This window comes from Archocentrus centrarchus, chromosome 16 (genome assembly GCF_007364275.1).
Source record: "Archocentrus centrarchus isolate MPI-CPG fArcCen1 chromosome 16, fArcCen1, whole genome shotgun sequence".
Classification (NCBI taxonomy): domain Eukaryota; kingdom Metazoa; phylum Chordata; class Actinopteri; order Cichliformes; family Cichlidae; genus Archocentrus; species Archocentrus centrarchus.
The window spans coordinates 20,585,526-20,605,806 of record NC_044361.1 but is presented as its reverse complement, the minus strand read 5'-3'; the positions used below and the strand labels follow the sequence as shown (position 1 = coordinate 20,605,806).

The following is a 20,281-nucleotide window of genomic DNA, read 5'->3' as shown; positions in this document are numbered from 1 at the left end:
TGACCTTGAGTCTGCCGAGCTTGTGGAGAATTTTGTTTCCCTTTATTCCGTTCTTCATGCAAACAAGTAGGGTGCCGCTTCTGGCACAAGTCGCAAACACTCCTACTGTTGCAGCTCTTTGAGTGGTGACCATACTTGAGACAACCAAAGCACAACCTTCCCACTTGAATGAATCTGACTCGGTCAGCAACGGGTTTTTCCATGAACCGTTTGCATGTATGCAAGCTATGCTCTGTCCTTTTACAGAAAATACATGCAGCTGTATTCTTTTCCTTGGAACTTGTGATTAGTGTCCTTGTTGCAAAGTTCGAATGTCTTGAGGGTTTTGGTTTTTCTGCCTCACTTTGTTTCAGTGACTGCAGTGATGTAAGAGGATTACAAGCAATTTTCACTTCTCTTGTCAAGAACTTCACAAATTGACTGAATGAAGGAAACTGGTCAACCTCTTCTTCTATCTCAACAATGTGCCTGTTCCATCGTGCTGTTAACCAGTCGGGTAATTTTGCTAGAATCTTCCTGTTTTCATTACAATCATTCAAGATTTCCAGTGCTTTGATGTGGACCATAGCAGCCTCACAACTTCTGAGAAAGTCAACAAACTCTCTGAGTTCAAAGCTGTCTTTGGATCCTATCTTGGTCCATGCTTGGAGTTTGTCTCTGTATGCCTTCGCGATTGTAAATGGGTTTCCATATCTTTCTTCTAAAATCTCAAATGCAGCAACATAGGCTGTTTCCGTTCTGAGTAGGAAATATCCGTTGATTGCCTTTTTAGCTTGTCCACTTACATATCTGCGAAGGTAATAGATTTTCTCCTTGTCTCGAATGTTCTTCTGGTCAATCAGTGTCTCAAAGGAGAGTTTCCAGTCACTGTATTTCAGTGGATCCCCACTAAATATTGTAGGTTCAGGAACTGGAATTCTGTTGGCACTCAAAGCTCCTGTTAACACTTTAATGAGTTCTGCAGTACTGTCATTTGGAGAAGTGGCCACAACTTGAGGTACTGGAGACATACACTGGGGCCGAGGGCCTGTGGAAGCACAACCCTTATTATCGACTACAATGCCCGGTCGTGTGTCATGTTCTTGGTCATACACCTGCATTCTTGCTTGCGCTGCGGTGAGATTCTTCACTGCCTCCAGATGCTGTATTCTCCTTCGCTTTTCCTCCAGTGTCCTTTGAAGTGTTGCATGCTCTTCCTCCAGTTGAGCCTTAAATTTTGCTTCTTCTTCCTCTCTCTGTAGCCGACGTTTTACTGCTGCTGCTTCCTGTTCAGCTATCTTCCTCTTAAATTCAGCCTCAAGGCACTTTCTACCTGTTCTCTTTCTTGATCTTGCAACACCTTCAGAACAGCCTGACTTGCAGCAATCTCTGCAGCAGCATCTTGTCTTTTCACTGAATACCTGCTAGAATGTTCTGAAGTGCCTATCAAAATGGAAGTGACAGAACCAGAATTGTAGCTGCTTGAGTCAAAAACAGAGCCTGCTTCTGGCCAGCCTTGCTCTTCCTTCTCTGGAATCACCCCATGCAGTCTACTTGAAGCTCTGGACACAACAAAAGTAGAAATCTCTACACACTGATCCACTCTTCGACGTGTGACTTGGTCTGGAGTGATGATTTTCCGAAGCTCACCATAAACACACTGGACATCTGCCGAAAGCCCTGTGACATCACCAATGATATCATTAAGTAGATCTGCAGACATGATGTCTGCTTGCAATAGGGTCTTCTTTGCAGATTTAACTTGTTTTCTCCACTTATCATATATGTAATTAAACCTCTGCTGAAGTGCTTTAATTTTCTCATCTTGCATTTCTCTGCGCTTTTCTGTCAAAGTTCTGGTCCTTTGACTCCTTCTTGGCTGCTGCATTTCTGCTTGCTGCACTTCCTCAGGCTGCGTTTCTTCTTGCTGCACTTCCTCACCAGATGCTTGATCATCTTTTGTTTGATCCTGTGAGGTAACACTGCCCCTAACCTGAATTGTAGGTGCACTTGATTCTGACATTTTACAACCCTGCTTAATCAACTCAAATAGGAACTGTTATGACCTTACACATATGTAGAAGATGCATGAACATAAATAGCGTGATTAAAATGTTATTACCTCACAAATGCACTTAATATATACGCTTCAAACACTTTGAAAATGCTTATCTGACATGGCAAATGGTCTTAACTTACTGTTTCTCAGACTGACCTTAAATACAGAAATTAAACAAGAAACATGTTACCCTTTAAGATGCCATCAGATCACAGTTACTATACACCAGAATAGTTGTCTGTTATAGTAAAGGCTTTAGCAATGATTGACAAAGAACTTGACTTATTATTGACCAAGTTTAACGAAAGTATCTTCAAACGAAAGTATCTTCAAACATTGCTCTTTAAACTGTGTGACGTTATACAGTTCATTCTCTGCTTATCTGTCAGTCTTTCACGCCGCCGCTGCTCAGCAGGTCTGTAGAAGGATGTCGCGCATTCTTTGAGCTTGCCCCATCGTTACGTAATGGTCCCTCGTGCTGATGAACAGTCCGAGTTTTCACTATAATTCCCTTTAAGCACAGGCAGGCGCAAGTGGGTTTCCTTTACTGGTTTATTCTCCTAATCCAACCGTGAAAACTAAACACACAACATTAACAAAATAAAGACAGTTAAAGTAAACGGCAACATGTAAATTAGGTTATCTAAATAAACAAATATATCGAATAAATACCTCGTTGGCTGCATGCTGCAAAAAAGGGAATTAGTTGACATTCTTCCCAGTCTTTCACGTAAGTGTCCGATTATGGTTCATTCACCTAGCTTAACTTTCTGCCGAGCGCATTGCTTGCTCACGCTCGCTTCTTGCTTCTCTTCGTGCCTCCGCTCACTCACAGATGCTAGCGGAACCGTCAAAGTGAGCTTGACCTTCAAAATAAAGGCACCATAACTTGAACTAAAGAACATAAATATAAAATGCCACTGTGATATAAACAAGCAAAATAAATTATCTAAATTTTATAAACAATATCATTACAGCTACAGTTACAACATTAAACACATGAAACCTAGACTCCTTGAGTTCACCTAAACTAATTGCATATTTTACTTTATTTGGATTTTAACTTTTTAAGGTCCATTTCTTCTGCAAAAATAAATAAATAAATGAAAATATTCATTCATTTATTTATTTTTGCAGGAGAAATGGGAAAAAGCCAGAACACAGGATGAAAAGGTGAGGAAACAGAAACCACTGACTGAAGATGAGAAAAAAGCTCATTGTCATTGCAGATGAGCTCTGTTGTGGTTTCTTTGTGTCTAATATGCCCTTCTGCCTTATGCTTCCCTTCTGCCTGAAAGAAGCCATCTATGTCCACTGTGAACAACCATCATTGAACAGAGGAGGTGGATTACGTCACCAACTTTCCCCCGCTTACAGTGCTGTCCTGAGCTCCCTTCCCAGACGTCTCAACCCCCATTCACACCTTTGTTCCAGTGACCTCAATAGGCCACAGGAAACAATGGAGCGGAGTCCTAAATTGGTTTCAACTGAAACCACTGATTAAATATGACCCACGCCCCCTTCACACCTGGGCACATGTGTTCACGCACATGATCAATAGAGGGTCATAACCACCTCCAGGGGACTACGCCCACAGCGGTTTAAATACCTGGGTCTCTCCACCATTTGGTTGAGAACTGAAGAAGCCTTTCGGATGAGAGGTGAAACGTCTTCAAGAAACAAAAAGAAGTCCAGTCGCCTTTTTCAAGCTCCAGAGACGAGGTCATTGGTTCTATGAAAAAACAGGTGTCAATGTCAGCTATGATGATTAACTTCCCTCTGTAAACTTCCTGTTAAAGTGTCAATTTGTCTTATATGCATGCATGAACAAATCCATCAGCCCTTAAATGCACCTTCATAGACTATATTTGATTAAATAATTAGTTAATAAAAAAGAACCTTGAAGGTAAAACCAGGAAGTGTGTGTGTTGTGCAAGGATACAAAATGTGAGTTGAAAGTCTCATCTATGGTATATTAACTGATATGGAATTAGAATTTTCACTTCTCTGAATATTTACTTTAAAAGATGAAAAATAAACCCAAAACATAAAAGCTACTTTTTTTTTTTCAATTTCAGTCTCATAAATGCTGTGTACCTTACCGGCTACAAATGTATATAATATTTTGATATCTGTATATAGTGTTTTGATGTGTGTGTATATGTGTGTATATGTACATGTGTGTATTGACTATATATTTTCTGTATATAGTGCTTATGTATATGTGTATAGTGTTTTTCTATTTTATTTTATTCTATTCTATTTTTAGTTTTCTGTACTGAGCTGCTGTAATGCGCAAATTTCCCCGTCGTGGGATCATTAAAGTTTTATCTTATCTTATCTTATCTTATCTTATCTTATCTTATCTTATCTTATCTTATCTTATCTTATCTCTTAAACAGGAAAGAGAAAAATACACAATAAACATACAGTAGGTATTTACATTAACTGTTGCACTTATCAACTTTACAATTATTCCAGTACATCGTTTCATCAGACAAGGAAATGTTGCTGACCAAAACAACAATAAACACGAGATCTACTCACTGTATTTCACAAACAAAATATTAATTACAGATCACAGAATTATATAATGGACATGGATAATAATGTAAAGATTCACATTATTATTATTATTATTATTATTATTATTTCTTCATTATTTATTTTACTTTTTTCTCAACTCCCATCAGAAGATGTAAATGTGGGCTGCAGCTGGTCTTCCATAGCTGTTACATATTGGCATATATGGACTCATCCCAGTCAGTCTGCATAGAAAAATAAGTTTAATTCACTGCCTTCTTTCATTTGGCACAAAATGCATTAACGAAAAAAACTTTACCCACCCCTGTGTTGCCATACACATTATCATTGGTGTAAATATCATTGCAACAAACATCCTCATAATTATTTTTCCTGCAGAAAGAATGCAAAAAACATTTTTTCCATTTACCCACAAAAGACATTAAATCACACATCTTCTTCAGTCATAGTTGATCATGAGAAAAGTTGTATTTGTTTGCAAACTAATGTGAAAAATGTAAACCTTTTTGTTGGAGCATAATGACGGGACACCACAGGTGTGTCTTTTTTCAACGTGCTCATGCCAGATGTTGGTGTTTCTCTCGATCTTCCCCTGCTGGCAGAAAAATAATTTTAAAATTATTTTTCAAATTTAGAACATCTTTATTTAGAGCTTTTCACAACCTCTGACATTAAACTACTATAAAATGATTTAGCTATGTTCACAGATGTTTAATCACTGTTTTCCTTTTTTTCTTTAAATGTCAAATAGTGTGTAGATTTTTCTACTTACCCCTAATGACAATAAATATTTTTTACAACAACTCACCATTTTTTAACAACTCCCACTCCAGCAGCTGTCAAAATAATCAGCAAAATCACACCTACTCCAGAGGCTATGAAAATAATTTGCACACCATCTGTCCAAAAGAAAGTGTTTTTTTTTTTTAATGTAAATATAGAGCGATGATAATGTATGCTGTATTTTTGAGATTCAAAGTCATTTCTTACCATTAACAGGTAAAGAGAGTGTGAGGTTAGCATTTCCCAGTGTGTTGTTTGCCAGGCAGTGAACGAGCTTGAAGGACCCAAAGTCTGTCTGCAGAGTCCCAATGATAACTGAGCTATTTTTTTCTACTTTGGTGCTTTGCAGGACTCTGTCAGCAAGAACAAAGTGAACCATGCTGGGAGGCTTAGACGCTACGATGCACTCACACTTTACCACATCCCACTCTGAGGAGCACTTAGAGGAAGTCTTAATGTCAGGGGCATCTGTAAGGACGGGAAATATAATTAAGAAAAACATTTATTGTATTTGTTTGAATGAAAAAAAAATCAGTTTTCTTGTTGGATTTCTTAGATTTTTTTTTTACTTACATAACACATTAAGCTGCACGGGGTTTGATCTGGCTCGTCCTTCCTTATTGATAGCAGTGCAGTACAGGGCCTCTACTGAGTGTCTGGAGACATTTAACATTGTGTAGGTTTGTCCCTTATACAGCAGAGCAGCAGTTTCACTGTGCCACTCGTAGCTGCTGACAGGGTTAGCATCACTGGAGCACTTCAGGTTCACAGTTTCTCCCTCATTTACATCTGACTGATACTCAACCTTCACATTCACTGGAGCATCTTCACAGACACATTTAGCCGTTCATGTTTGTTCTGTCCCTCACACTTGCAGTAAGATTTGTTTATTTGTTTTAATCCCAGTTGGTCAACATTTGAATTCTCTTTTATGTCACAAGAGGTCAGCCTTGCTACATTTGTTGTGTTTTCTGACTTTTGATTCTGAATAATAGTGCCATCTAATGGCTAATGGCTATAGACAGCAAGCCAGGTCAGGGAAGCAGCCATGTCATGCTCATGCTTTCAAGGACAAAAGGGTCTTCATATCATCTGTGAGCCTTGGCGATTCATAATCTGTAAGTGTAGAACTGCACAATAGTTTATCGTATGTTAGGTAGCATTTTGCCTGTTTGATTGTAGTTTCTTTTATCATTCTGCTTATAGATCAGTTTCCCAGTTTAAGTAAGAACAAGCTAATGCTACTGTCTTTCAGTTCTGTCTACCCTAGTTTTGGCTAAAGGCATATGAATGTTTACTTTGTAGTTTATTTGTGTAATGACTTGTGACAGTATGTTTAGGGATGTGAATTTGTTTTATGACAAACCACTTATGTACATCCTCGATTCTCCCTTTGTTACAGTTTTACAAGTAAAAATGGGTCTCAGTAAAGAACAGAAGACAACGTCACAGAGTCTCATCATTGCTGAATCCATTAATGTTTAGCTCGCTGTCTAGGTTAATTAAATAACAGTTAACTGAGGGCAGAAGAGTAAAAAGATTATCTACACGTCAGGTGCAACACCAGAGACATTTGATCCAGCAACGCAGGATGTCACACACAAGGGACACGCCACCTCTCTCCCAGTTTGAAGTCAGGTCAGAGTGCCATTCGTCTGCTTCACGCCGGTCCAGCGGCTCAAATGTGAGTCAGGCTGCAGCACAAGCACGGGCCAACGCAGAAGCTGCCCGAACCAGAGCACAGTACGCCAAATAGACATGGAGGTCGAAAAGGCACGCATTGAGGCAACACTAAACGCTCTGAAGCAGGAGGGTGAGGCTCAGGCAGCCCTTGCTGCAGCTCAAGTCTGGGAGGCTGCAGCTGAAGAAGCACTTCAATCGACTGAGGTCACGAATCCAGGCATCCCTGTTACTACACCTCCTTCCATCGGACGAACACAGGAATACGTTAACACCCACTTTCACAACAGTCATGATGTTAAAGACAAAGAAAACATCGACACAGGACAACAGGCTGACTCAAGCAGCACCCGCAATCGGAACCTGAGCTCATTGCCAGCCTCTGCACATCCTGTGAGTGCTCTACGGATACCACCAGAGGGCAGCCAAATTTGACATCCAACCACATCAGGTCAGACGAGCCACACCTCCAGCACAGACCACCACAGGCCCAACGAACTGAAATCTCAGACTTAGCAGCCTACCTGGCACGCCGTGATCTGCTCACAGCAGGTTTCAAAGTTTTTGACAACAAGCCAGAAACCTATCTGTCCTGGAAGTCTATGTTCTTTAATGCTACTGAAGGTCTCAACCTCAAAGCAAGCGAAGAGCTCGATTTACTCACCAAGTGGCTTGGTGGGGAGTCACTTCAACACGCCATGAGGATCAGGGCAGTCCATGTGAACAATCCTGAGGCTGGTCTTCTGCGTCTCTGGCAACGTCTGATAAGAATTATGGCTCTCCAGAGGTAATCGAGGCATCTCTGTTTAAGCGCCTAGAGAATTTCCCAAGGATTTCCAATAAGGACACTTACCTGTTGCAGGAGCTAGCAGATCTCCTTCTTGAGTTACAGTATGCGAAAAATGAGGGCTACTTGACAGGCCTTAGCTTCCTTGACACTTCAAAGGGAGTAAACCCAATAGTTGAAAAACTTCCTTACAGTCTCCAAGAGTCATGGGTCAGACAGGGGTCAAAATACAAAAGGGACAATGACGCTGTCTATCCACCCTTTTCCTATTTTGTCCAGTTTGTCAATGACCATGCAGAAATGAAAACGGATCCAAGCTTCATCTTGCAAGCTCACAGCACACTATCCCCAAAGGTTGAAAAGACAGCAATAAGACAAGCACGATTCAGAGTTCCTGTTGCAGTAAGTAAAACCGACATTAACAAAACTGACAACGATGCTGTACCACTCCCTCTCAATCCAGACAAACAATGTCCCATACATCAGAAGCAACATTCACTTGCCAAATGCAGGGGCTTTAGGTTGAAAACATTAGATGAGAGGAAGAGGCTACTTAAAGAACACTCTATTTGTTACAAATGCTGCTCATCTACAAGTCACCAAGCAAAGGACTGTAAAGCCATTATTTATTGCTCCGAATGCAATAGCAGTGGTCACATTTCAGCCATGCATGGAGGATCACCACCCCCCTGGTCACTCAAAGACTCTGATACAACACCACAGAGTCATGGTGGGGAGTCTGGCTCACCAAGCTCCACAATTAACTCATCCAGTTGTACAGAGGTATGTGGCCCAGGCTTCCGAGGAAAGTCATGCTCAAAGATTTGCTTAGTCAATGTGTATCCCAGAGCATTCCCTGAAAAGAAAAGAAGGATGTATGCAATGTTAGACGACCAAAGCAATGTGTCACTGGCTAGGTCTGCCTTTTTTGATATTTTTGGTGTACAAGGTAGCGCACTCCCATACACTATAAAGACGTGTACTGGCTTATCCGACACAAAAGGGCGCAGAGCTAAAGACTTTATCATTGAGCACATCAATGAAAAGGTGTCCATGCCATTGCCAACACTCACCGAATGCGACCAAATTCCAGACAACAGAAGTGAGATACCTACTCCAGAGGCAGCCGCTGCTCACCCTCATCTGCGACCAATAGCATCACAGATACCATCACTAGATCCATCAGTGGACATTCTTCTCCTCCTGGGGAGAGACATCATTCGAGCTCACAAGGTCCGCAGTCAGGTAAATGGCCCTCACGATGCACCTTATGCTCAGTGCCTGGATTTAGGGTGGGTAATCATAGGAGATGTTTGCCTCTCAGGGGCCCATAAACCCACTGTGAACTCTTTTAAGACAAATGTTCTCAGTAATGGCCGACACAGCTTTCTCTCGCCCTGTGAAAATGTGGTCCATATTAAAGAGAATTACACAGACAAACGCTCCCCCTCTAAAGATGCACAGTATGAACTAGGCAGACATCTTTTCCAGCAAACTACAGACGATGAAAAGTTTGCGTTCTCGGCAGAAGATGCACTATTCTTGAACATTATGGACAAAGAATTTGCCAAAGATGAGGCAAATAACTGGGTGGCTCCACTCCCATTTCGTTTCCCAAGACGGCTTCTACCCAACAACAAGGAACAAGCTCTCAATCGCTTGATGTCACTCCGCAAAACACTGACAAAGAAAACTGCGATGAAAGAGCATTATGTTGAGTTCATGGAGAAAATCTTCAGGAAGGGTCATGCAGAATCTGCCCCTCCTCTTGCACCAGATCAAGAATGCTGGTATCTCCCGAGCTTTGGTATTTACCACCCTCAAAAGCCAGGCAAAATCAGAATAGTGTTCGATTCAAGTGCTCAGTGTAACAACGTGTCTCTCAATGATGTACTGCTTAAAGGGCCGGACCTCAACAACAGTCTTGTGGGTGTGCTGATCCGTTTCCGGTCTGACCCATATGCAGTGATGGCAGATGTGGAGCAAGTGTTTCACAATTTTCTAGTCAAAGAAGATCACCGCAACTACCTTCGCTTCTTGTGGTTCAAAGATCACGATCTGGATGGAGAAGTGCAGGAGTTCAGAATGACGGTCCATGTATTTGGAAACTGCCCATCACCATCTGTTGCCATCTATGGGCTAAAGAGAACAGCTGTAGAGGGAGAGACTGAATATGGGAGCGATGTGAGGCAATTCATTGAACGTCACTTTTATGTAGATGACGGACTGAAGTCATTCTGTTCCCCAGATGAAGCCATCGATGTGCTGTGCAGAACTCAGAAAATGCTGGCACAGTCTAACATACGTCTGCACAAAATAACATCTAACAGTTCAACCATCACCGGCGCCTTCCCAAATGAAGACCTCGCAACTAGCATGCAGGACCTTGAATTGGGACAGACCTCACCACACATGCAGCGCACCTTAGGCTTGGGCTGGGACCTGTCTGCAGACCTGTTCAAATTCCAGGTAACAAGCGGTGAAAAGCCTTTCACCAAACGTGGTGTACTGTCAGTCATTAACAGTTTGTATGACCCCCTCGGCTTTGCTGCGCCTGTCATTATTGAAGGCAGAGCTATATTAAGAGACATTGCATCAGATGTGTGCGACTGGGACACTGAACTGCCAAAAGAAAAACAAGAACAGTGGCAAAGGTGGAAAGGCTCTCTAAAACACTTGCAACAGCTTGAAATCCCCAGAATGTACACCTCGATTCCACTGTCTGCCGCACAGAGGAAAGAGGTAAATGTTTTCTGTGATGCCTCCACTAAGGCAGTGGGTGCTGTTGCCTATCTCAAGCTCACAAATGCTGAAGGTCACAGTGAAGTGGGCTTTCTTCTTGGCAAGACAAGACTTGCTCCAAAACCAGACATCACTATACCAAGACTGGAGCTCTGTGCAGCAGTGCTGGCAGTAGAAGTGGCTGAATTAGTCCTGGAAGAGCTAGATATCAAAGTAGACCAGGTAAGCTTCTTTACAGACTCCAAGGTAGTGCTGGGATACATCTTTAATGAAAAGAGACGCTTTTATGTTTATGTCCATAACAGAGTCGAGCGCATTAAGCATTCTACACAAGCTCACCAGTGGCATTATGTGCCAACTCACTTAAACCCAGCTGACCATGCCACACGCGCATTATCTGCTCAGCAGCTGTCTCACTCCACATGGCTGAGTGGACCCGCATTTCTCACTGACTCCAACCAACGTCTGACACAGAAACAACCGTTTGGTCTCATTGACCCAGAGAATGACACTGAGCTGCGTCCAGAGGCAACAACATGTGCCACCACTCTGTCAAAAGATACGCTTGGAAGTGCACGGTTTGAAAGGTTTTCAAGCTGGAGTTTACTACTGAGGGCCATTGCCAGACTTCAGCACATCGCCGCATCCTTTATACACAGTCCAGAGAACACATGTCAAGGGTGGCACAAATGCAGTAGACATCTGGATGAAAACCAGCTTCACCAAGCCAAAGCCACCATCATTCGCACCGTCCAGAGAGAGCTCTATGCAGAGGACATCAAACATCTTAAAAGAGGTGAGCCCATTAAAAATTCAAGTCCACTCAGCAAATTGAGCCCATTTATTGACACAAATGGGGTTCTCAGAGTCGGTGGGAGGCTAAACAGAGCACAGTTAACATCTAATGAAACGCATCCCATGCTCATCCCTGGGAAACATCACCTTACCCAGCTCATAATCCGACACTTTCATGTGAAGGTGAGCCATCAGGGCAGACACTTCACTGAAGGAGCAGTCAGAGCCGCAGGGTTTTGGATTGTAGGAGGTAAAAAAGCAGTGAGCAGCACAATATTCAAATGTGTCACATGCCGCAGACTAAGAGGCAAACAGCAAGAACAAATCATGTCTGATTTGCCAGAAGACAGGTTCTCCATAGATCCACCATTCACGTCTGTGGGCCTTGATGTATTTGGCCCATGGCCTATCACAGCCAGGAAAACAAGGGGAGGTCAAGCAGATGCGAAAAGGTGGGCAGTGATCTTTACGTGCATGAGCACACGCGCCATTCACATCGAAATCATTGAATCAATGGACACATCATCTTTCATCAATGCATTGCGCCGTTTTTTCGCAATCAGGGGTGCTGCCAAGTTGCTCAGATCAGACTGTGGGACTAACTTTGTGAGCGCCTGTCGAGAACTGCAAATTGACAGGAACGGCTACAACAACAGCAAAATCGATGGCTTTCTTAAAGACAGTGGCTGTAAGTGGCAGTTTAATCCCCCACATGCATCGCATATGGCAGGCTCCTGGGAACGCATGATTGGAGTCACTCGTCGGATTCTTGATGCAATGCTGCTAGAACAAAGAAACACAAAGCTCACACATGAGGTGTTGGTGACATTCCTGGCCGAAGTCACAGCGATAGTAAATGCACGGCCACTCACAACTGTTTCTACAGACCCAGATAACCCAGTTATTCTCACTCCTGCCATGCTGCTTACCCAAAAGATTGGTGCACCACCCACACCGCCTGGTCAGTTTGAAAGCCGTGACCTGTTTAGAGCACAGTGGAGACGTGTGCAGTACTTGGCCAACATCTTCTGGGGGCGGTGGCAGAAAGAATATATCACTGGACTTCAGGATCGTCGCAAGTGGAGAGTGGTGAGACCAAATCTACAAACAGGGGATGTAGTCCTGCTGAAAGAGACACTTGAGAACAGAAACAATTGGCCACTTGGTCTAATCACAAAGACTTTTCCCAGTGAAGATGGTCGAGTCAGAAAGATAGAGGTCAAGATTTTCCGTAAGGGTGAGCAAAGACATTATGTGCGACCTATAACTGAAGTTGTTTTGTTGGTGTCTAAAGACAATGCTTGATTTTTACAGTTCCCTTTTGCAGTGTTCTCAAGCTAGATAAATGGTGACATCTTATTGATGTCAGGTGGGGAGTGTTCTGTCCCTCACACTTGCAGTAAGATTTGTTTATTTGTTTTAATCCCAGTTGGTCAACATTTGAATTCTCTTTTATGTCACAAGAGGTCAGCCTTGCTACATTTGTTGTGTTTTCTGACTTTTGATTCTGAATAATAGTGCCATCTAATGGCTAATGGCTATAGGCAGCAAGCCAGGTCAGGGAAGCAGCCATGTCATGCTCATGCTTTCAAGGACAAAAGGGTCTTCATATCATCTGTGAGCCTTGGCGATTCATAATCTGTAAGTGTAGAACTGCACAATAGTTTATCGTATGTTAGGTAGCATTTTGCCTGTTTGATTGTAGTTTCTTTTATCATTCTGCTTATAGATCAGTTTCCCAGTTTAAGTAAGAACAAGCTAATGCTACTGTCTTTCAGTTCTGTCTACCCTAGTTTTGGCTAAAGGGCATATGAATGTTTACTTTGTAGTTTATTTGTGTAATGACTTGTGACAGTATGTTTAGGGATGTGAATTTGTTTTATGACAAACCACTTATGTACATCCTCGATTCTCCCTTTGTTACAGTTTTACAAGTAAAAATGGGTCTCAGTAAAGAACAGAAGACAACGTCACAGAGTCTCATCATTGCTGAATCCATTAATGTTTAGCTCGCTGTCTAGGTTAATTAAATAACAGTTAACTGAGGGCAGAAGAATGTTACTGTGCAGCATTTTGTCTTATTTTACATTGTGAGGTGAAACCTGAGCTTCTGTCAGGATTCTGACATGAGAAAACTCAGCAACACTGTGGAGACCATGAATGTGCTCACAAAATATCAAAGCAGTCCATCCAGTTGAGATTATTCAGTCAGCAGTTCATTGTCACACCAGTAGACTTACATTGCTGTTCCTCATGTCACAAACTTCATAACTGGTGCTGAAACTCAATCTAAGATGTCACAAATTGAATTTAAAATTTTGCCAGTTTCTCTGTTGAGGTTTGGTTTTATTTTCAGTCTTCAGTCTATTTGCTTGAGCTTTCTTTCCCTGAATTCTTTATTTTGTTGTTGTAAAATGCTGAAGAACAGTGTATTCTAGGTTTTGAAAAATGCTTTAAAATGATAGTGCTTATAGGGTTTGAAGGGTTTTCTTAGATGCATCCATTCATTTTCTTTCACTCATCCAGTTCAGGGCTGGGGATTTTCTTTTATCATCAAGCTGTTTTCATACCGGGACACTTATATTTTACTTACACTTTACTTTCTTGATTCTTTCACATCTTTAATGTGAATTTAAACATCCTAGGTCACATCATTCTCGAATTAATGCGTTCACAATATTTCCAGAATACTTGACCTCTGACCTTTCCCTTAGGTTTTAGTAGATGCATCTCTTGTGTGAATTTGAACATTCCAGGTCATATTGTTCTCAAGTTAAAGTTAAGGTTTTTGTGGAACAGACTCTGATGCCAAGACTATGACAATAGCTCAACCTTTTCTTTGCTGAGCTAAAAATGTTATCATTTAGAGTGTTTGAAGCATCAGCTGTTATTATCAGCTGATAATAACAGCTGTGACCTTGCAGCATTTTCTAGAAAATGCTGCAAGGTCACACTGTTTTGCACTCAAAAGCAAAATACTGGGTGTATTACAGTGATGGTGGAAGTTGCAGTATGTCATTAGTACTTCACTATCCCACACACAAAGACACACACATACAGAGACAGGGAAACATGCATGCATAAATGCACATGTACTGTATGTTTGTTGTGCCTTCCAGGTTGCTCCCAGCTCCTGTATTAAATAATAACCCCCAAACTTCAACAGTGCATATCACACTCTGCTAAATCAAAATTCTCTTTAAACCCCCACTGGTTGTTTTACACACCCAAATTGGTATTTATGTGGCACACACACAATTACAGGTTTGGTTGGTAAATCAAGCCTTGGGCTCTGAAAGCTTCCCTCAAACTATAGCCTTGAGATAGCTATTAATATCCCCTACAGACTCTAGCAAAATGCTTTGCCTTTAAGTTCTGTAACGGCACAGCACAGCAGAAAAATGAAAAACACACATTTTAGCAGAAAAATAGTGGTTGTATTGCTCAAGAGAACCACGACAAAATTAAACACAGTCTAGACTTTTGCTAAAACAGGCATACAATTTAGTTTGGAGCTGAACAGTGCAATGTAGTTCTTAAGAGAGATGAAAAAGATGATTAGGTCGGTGTATTTTAAACAGTTTCCTGTAGCTGATGAAATGTTTTTGGTCTGAGTGTCAGATATCGCTCACTGGGGAAATTTTTCACATGCTAAATATTTATGTGCTCTCCAAAAAAAGCCGAAAAGAAGAGAAAACAGAGTTATGAGTCCTCCTACGCACTCAAATCATGGTGTTGTTCTGAACACACGTAGAGACTGAGAGCACATGCACGGTCACATATACAGGCATGTAGTATTTCTTTCTCCCTCTGTTCCTCCCACAACTGTGTTTTATTTCTTCCTCCCCCTCACATCTGGACCACTGGCAGGACCCAGTTCCTGTGTGATGTGTGTACATTAGTGGGGGACCCAGTTTCTGGGTTGGGCAGGTTCTTGCAGAAGCTTGAACTGTGTGAATCTGATCAGTTCAAGATTTAAGCTTCATTGTGCTTTACTGTGAGAAAAAGTTTGATTATCATAGCCATCACCATCTATATTGATGCTTTTCTGAATTCTTATCATTCATCATTGGCTTATCTCTTCTTCTAACATTGCAAATACTTCTTTTTGCAATTAATAACTTTGGCAGAATATTCTAGACTGATTGAGAGGATTTAAATCATCTGGCAGCTAATTTAGAAAGCAGTATAGCCATTTACATGCATTTATATGGGAGTCTCAAACCAGCTGTTGTCACGGCTGGCCGCTGTGCAGGCAGGAAAGAGGACCCCAGTTTGCAGACTCGGGACAGGTGTAATTCACACACACGTTTATTTACACAATGTACAAAAGATAACCCTGAGCTCTCCCCGGAAACACACCAGACGGGGGGGAGAGACACGAAACAGACCAGATGTCATACACGAACAGAGAGAGACACAGGACAGCGGACAACAACCATTAACAATGACGCGACGAGGACAAAGTGAAAACTCCGACAATAAATACACAGCAGGTAATGGGCAAATGGGAAACAGCTGGGAAGGAAGTACAAGACAAACTAAACCCAAAGCACACAGACCAGGAACCTACCAAAATAAAACAGGAAGTAACTTGACACCCAGACTAAACACCTAAGGACAGCACATCAGTATGGGGAGACAGACACCATAATAACACAGAACTATACATGAACATGAACATAGAATACTGGGCCACCGGCCCTGGACCATGACAGCTGTGTTCAGAGTGCTGCAACTTTAATGTTACTCCATGTAAAAGGTGAAGAGACACGGATCAAAGAAAAAGTATTAATGCCCATATGGTGTACATTAAACTCCTAACCAGGAAACATGGCTTTACAAATGTGTGGATAGTGGGGTAGCAAAGCCAAAAGAAGAGGAAGGCCAAGTGGGAGGAAATGTGAGCTTGAAGTTAAACTCAGATGATGCATTTTTTCCCCGCAGTGAAAGGTAGGGCTTTACTCAGGGGATGTGAGACTGATTTGCATTGTCTGTGGCTAAAAATCCCCTATATCCATCATCTTTAACTTATTATATTTTGGCTGTTCTGTCTATTATTGTTCTTCCTGAAACTTGATTAAGTATCATATAGTTTGATGCTTCAAATGTGGTTGATGTAAGCAAAAAAATAGATTAAACTGACTGAAACAATCAAAGACAAATATTTGAGGAACTATCCATTCTTGACTGGGAAGCTCACAAAGCAAAAGAAAACAAGTGAAGTGCAGAGAAGAAGGAATGCGCCAGGTAGATGTAATAGATGAAATTGCCAGGCATTCCAGTTTAGGTTTGCACTGGGGTAGTTATTTAAATTGCTCTTTAAGTTAGAGAGACCTGTGATCAGATCTCTAACTGGTTGCTCGCCCCATTCTTGGCATATACAGTAAGTGTACAGTGTCTCAGAAATGCCTGGATTACTGTGATGAGTGACCATCATTTCCCACTTTGGAGTCCATGCAAAATGTACAGTTACAACAAACTGCAGTCTATTCAATAAATATGTCAGGCAGGAGTTTCTGCATCAGCCTGCAGTGAAACAGAAGAACAGTTCTCGCAGATTAGAGCATTATTTTCACTGAAAATGGGGAATACTGAATGTTTGCAGGCAGCACACTTAAACAGCATCTTCACTCTGTGTGCATAGCATTCGCTGATAGGCTGCTTGTTTATGAAGATGTATAAAAATTCCTTGATGCGATGCATGAATATCAAAAGTTCAAGAAGTACGTCGGAGGTGACGGTGGGAGGGGGTGGGGGGTGCTGGAGGTCCCGCCCCGACGTGACGGTGACGTCACATATTTAAAGAGTCTGGGATTTGCGCTGCAGAATTTCCAAAGAGGAGTTTGAGGGAATCGGAAGGTATTCGACATCAGAGCGGATCGCAGAGAGAGGTAGGATTGTGCGTCTTTTTCGTTTTTCAAGCTTTGTGATTCAGATGAAGCTGTCAGGGGGAAAAAGGCACCAGAAGCGAATAAAATGTAAGTTAGGTGTACTGTTTCTGGGGAGCATCTCACATTAGAATGGTGGAGCTTTGTTTTTGAAGTTGAAAGGTATAAACCATATATGCGCTATGCAATTAACAAAGTATCATAAATGATTAAGTACTTCCATATTTTCATTCGTGGGAACTGTTTCTTGTATGCATTACATTGGGTTTACTGTGGTTAAACCCCTTTTTTCACTTGCTTTCATGTGATTTTAACACAGTGGGCAAGTTGCGTGTGCATGGTGTACACGACTCTGGAGGAATTTAAGGATTTTGCAGCCTTTTTATTGAACTCAAAATAAGCATGAAGGAGTAAACTTTATCAAAATGCCTTTTAGGGTGCACTGAAAGGTTGTATAATGAAGTCGCCCTGTTTGAGTCATGTTGGTGCTAACATATGAGTTCAATATGAGCTTTTGGGGGACTGAAATAAACAAGACAATTCTCTCTTTTTTTTAACTGTGTTCTATGTTTCAATTAAAAGTGTTTTGCTTTGTCGGGTATTATTAATCTAAAAAGGTTAATATTCATGTTTGTTTATGTTGCAGGTTCAAAGACAATGATGGAGCTAATGACTACTACCCCCTTCTATCACATCAATGGAACAGATGACATTGGAAAAAATGGCTCTGTTTATGATGAAAGTTCAGAGTATGACTACGGGGATGAGCATGCTGATTTGAGACATTCTCTTAACACTATGTCTGTCGTGGTTTACTCCCTGGCCTTTGTCCTTGGTGTGCTCGGGAATGGAGTGGTTATCTGGGTGACCGGGTTCAAGATGAAGAAAACAGTTAACACAGTTTGGTTCCTCAACCTTGCTGTGGCTGACTTCCTCTTCACTGCGTTTCTGCCGCTGAGTGTGACTTACACAGCCATGGATTTCCACTGGCCTTTTGGCAAGTTCATGTGTAAGTTGAACACCACGATCAGCTTTCTGAACATGTTTGCCAGTGTCTACATCCTGGTTGTGATCAGTGTGGACAGATGTGTGTCTGTGGTGTGGCCAGTCTGGGCTCAGAACCACCGAAATGTACGAAAGGCATCCTATGTGAGTCTGGGTGTTTGGGTTGTGGCTTTGATTCTCAGCGCTCCATACTTCATCTTCAGGGACATCGGGCCATCGTACCGCAATGAGGACATCATCAACTGCTTCAACAACTTTGCTCTTTCTGATGACAGTGACACCTTTGATCAGACTGAGCTGTTTCGTCATCTGGCCATGACCCTCACCCGCTTCCTCCTGGGATTTGTAGTCCCATTCACTGTCATTGTTTCCTGTTATGCTGTCATCATCCATCGTCTCAGAAGAAACCGCACCTTGGCCAGCCAGTCAAGTCGGCCCTTTAAGATCATCGCTGCCATTATCATCACTTTCTTTCTCTGCTGGGCTCCCTTTCATATTATGGGTCTAATTGAGATGGCGAATCACATGCCAGAATATTCAAGTGAAACACTGTATGATGTCATCATAATTGGGGTACCAATAGCCACCAGTCTAGCCTTTCTCAACAGCTGCCTGAATCCACTGTTGTATGTATTCATGGGGCAAGATTTTAAGGACAAAGTCCGCAAATCCATCCTGAATGTGCTGGAGACTGCCTTCCAGGAAGAGGTTTCTCGCTCATATACATATACAAACTCAATGGTCACCACTCGGAGCAAAGAGAAGTCATTTTCTGATGTTGAGTTATAAGGCTGTCAAAGAGATGAATCAACTGTATATAGCAAACACAACTGTATAACAAAATCACTTTAAGCATTTTTATTCAAATGTTCTCTGACACAAAAGAAAGAGTTAATCTGTTATCTCTCTGTCAGGTCTAAAAGAGCTTTTTCTCTCTGAGCTACAGTTTGTTATTGTGATATTGTACAATAAGCTTGAAATTCATCTGTGGGTTAAAAAGCATTTTGGGTGGCTAAAATGTTTCTGTGGCAGTAATTTAGTATTTGTAGGAACACTCAAAATCAGATGCATGTTACGTCTAAGGTGTTTACACGCCCAAACTGAGTAATATTTATCCATCTCTAGTACCTTGTGCTTCATTAGTGTTGTCGTTGCTTTATTAGACTTAGTTGGTAAATAATCTGCCATTTTTTTGAGAAGAGATACCAGTCATAGTTTCAGAATTGGTAAGTTGTTTGCAGGTGAATTTATGCAACAGAAGTAACATCAACATATCATCTGTAGATAAAGGAAACACTCCAGATGTTGCTTCTCCCTGCCTGTATGAAACAGACGAGACAACTAATCACAGGCACAGTAATAGTTAAGAATGGGCCATAACTGCTGGTTTTACAGATAACTGACGTAGGAATAAAGACTCTGCTTCCTGCTATACAATACAGCACTCTGTAAATTAACCTATAAAATTAGAGTTTAAAGAAAGTGTTGTACCAAGTTAACTCTGTATTACATGTTTGCTATCATGATTGTAAATGACAAAATTGGCTCACAATATTGCAAGCAACCCTTAGATGGATACAGTACCAGTCAAAAGTTGGAAAGTGGGCAAAGTGGACACACTCACCCATCCCAGCTTTTGAATGGTATGTAAATTAAAGTAAAATGGGCTGTTACAGTAACCCAGTGATTTCATGACAGAAATCAATTCTAATTGATTTCAACTCTGCAGGCTGCAGAGTTAAAGGGCACCAGTGTTGAAAGAAAAACGACTGCATACTGGCTGATTTCCATCTTTTAATTGAGTGATTATTGCAATAAACTTGTCTGCAGAAATCCATTCCAAATCATTCAGTATGCTCCAAGTTTTTTTATTCTTAAGTGTCTTGCAGTCAAGTAGGCAAGCAGTGGGTAAATCACTGGTTATTTTAATACAAATATTTTGAGTGGACCTTTTATGCCAAAGTCAGTTATCAATAGTATCTTTTACACACAATCACTAGTCACTTTATTGGGTAC

General features: G+C 41.5%; 1 protein-coding gene across 1 annotated transcript; it reads left to right on the top strand.

Annotated features, from left to right (window-relative positions):
* The first annotated feature begins 17,219 nt into the window (after positions 1 to 17,219).
* LOC115794690 (chemokine-like receptor 1) lies at positions 17,220 to 20,050 on the top strand. Its single transcript, XM_030750317.1, has 2 exons — positions 17,220 to 17,263; positions 17,907 to 20,050. The coding sequence occupies exon 2, from the start codon at positions 17,918 to 17,920 to the stop codon at positions 19,052 to 19,054; it is 1,137 nt and encodes a 378-aa protein (XP_030606177.1). The 5' UTR covers positions 17,220 to 17,263; positions 17,907 to 17,917; the 3' UTR covers positions 19,055 to 20,050.
* The last annotated feature ends 231 nt before the right edge of the window (positions 20,051 to 20,281 follow it).

Excerpts from the sequence above, each read along its gene's own strand:
- LOC115794690 (XM_030750317.1), top strand. The coding sequence starts at position 17,918 with ATGATGGAGCTAATGACTACTACCCCCTTCTATCACATCAATGGAACA.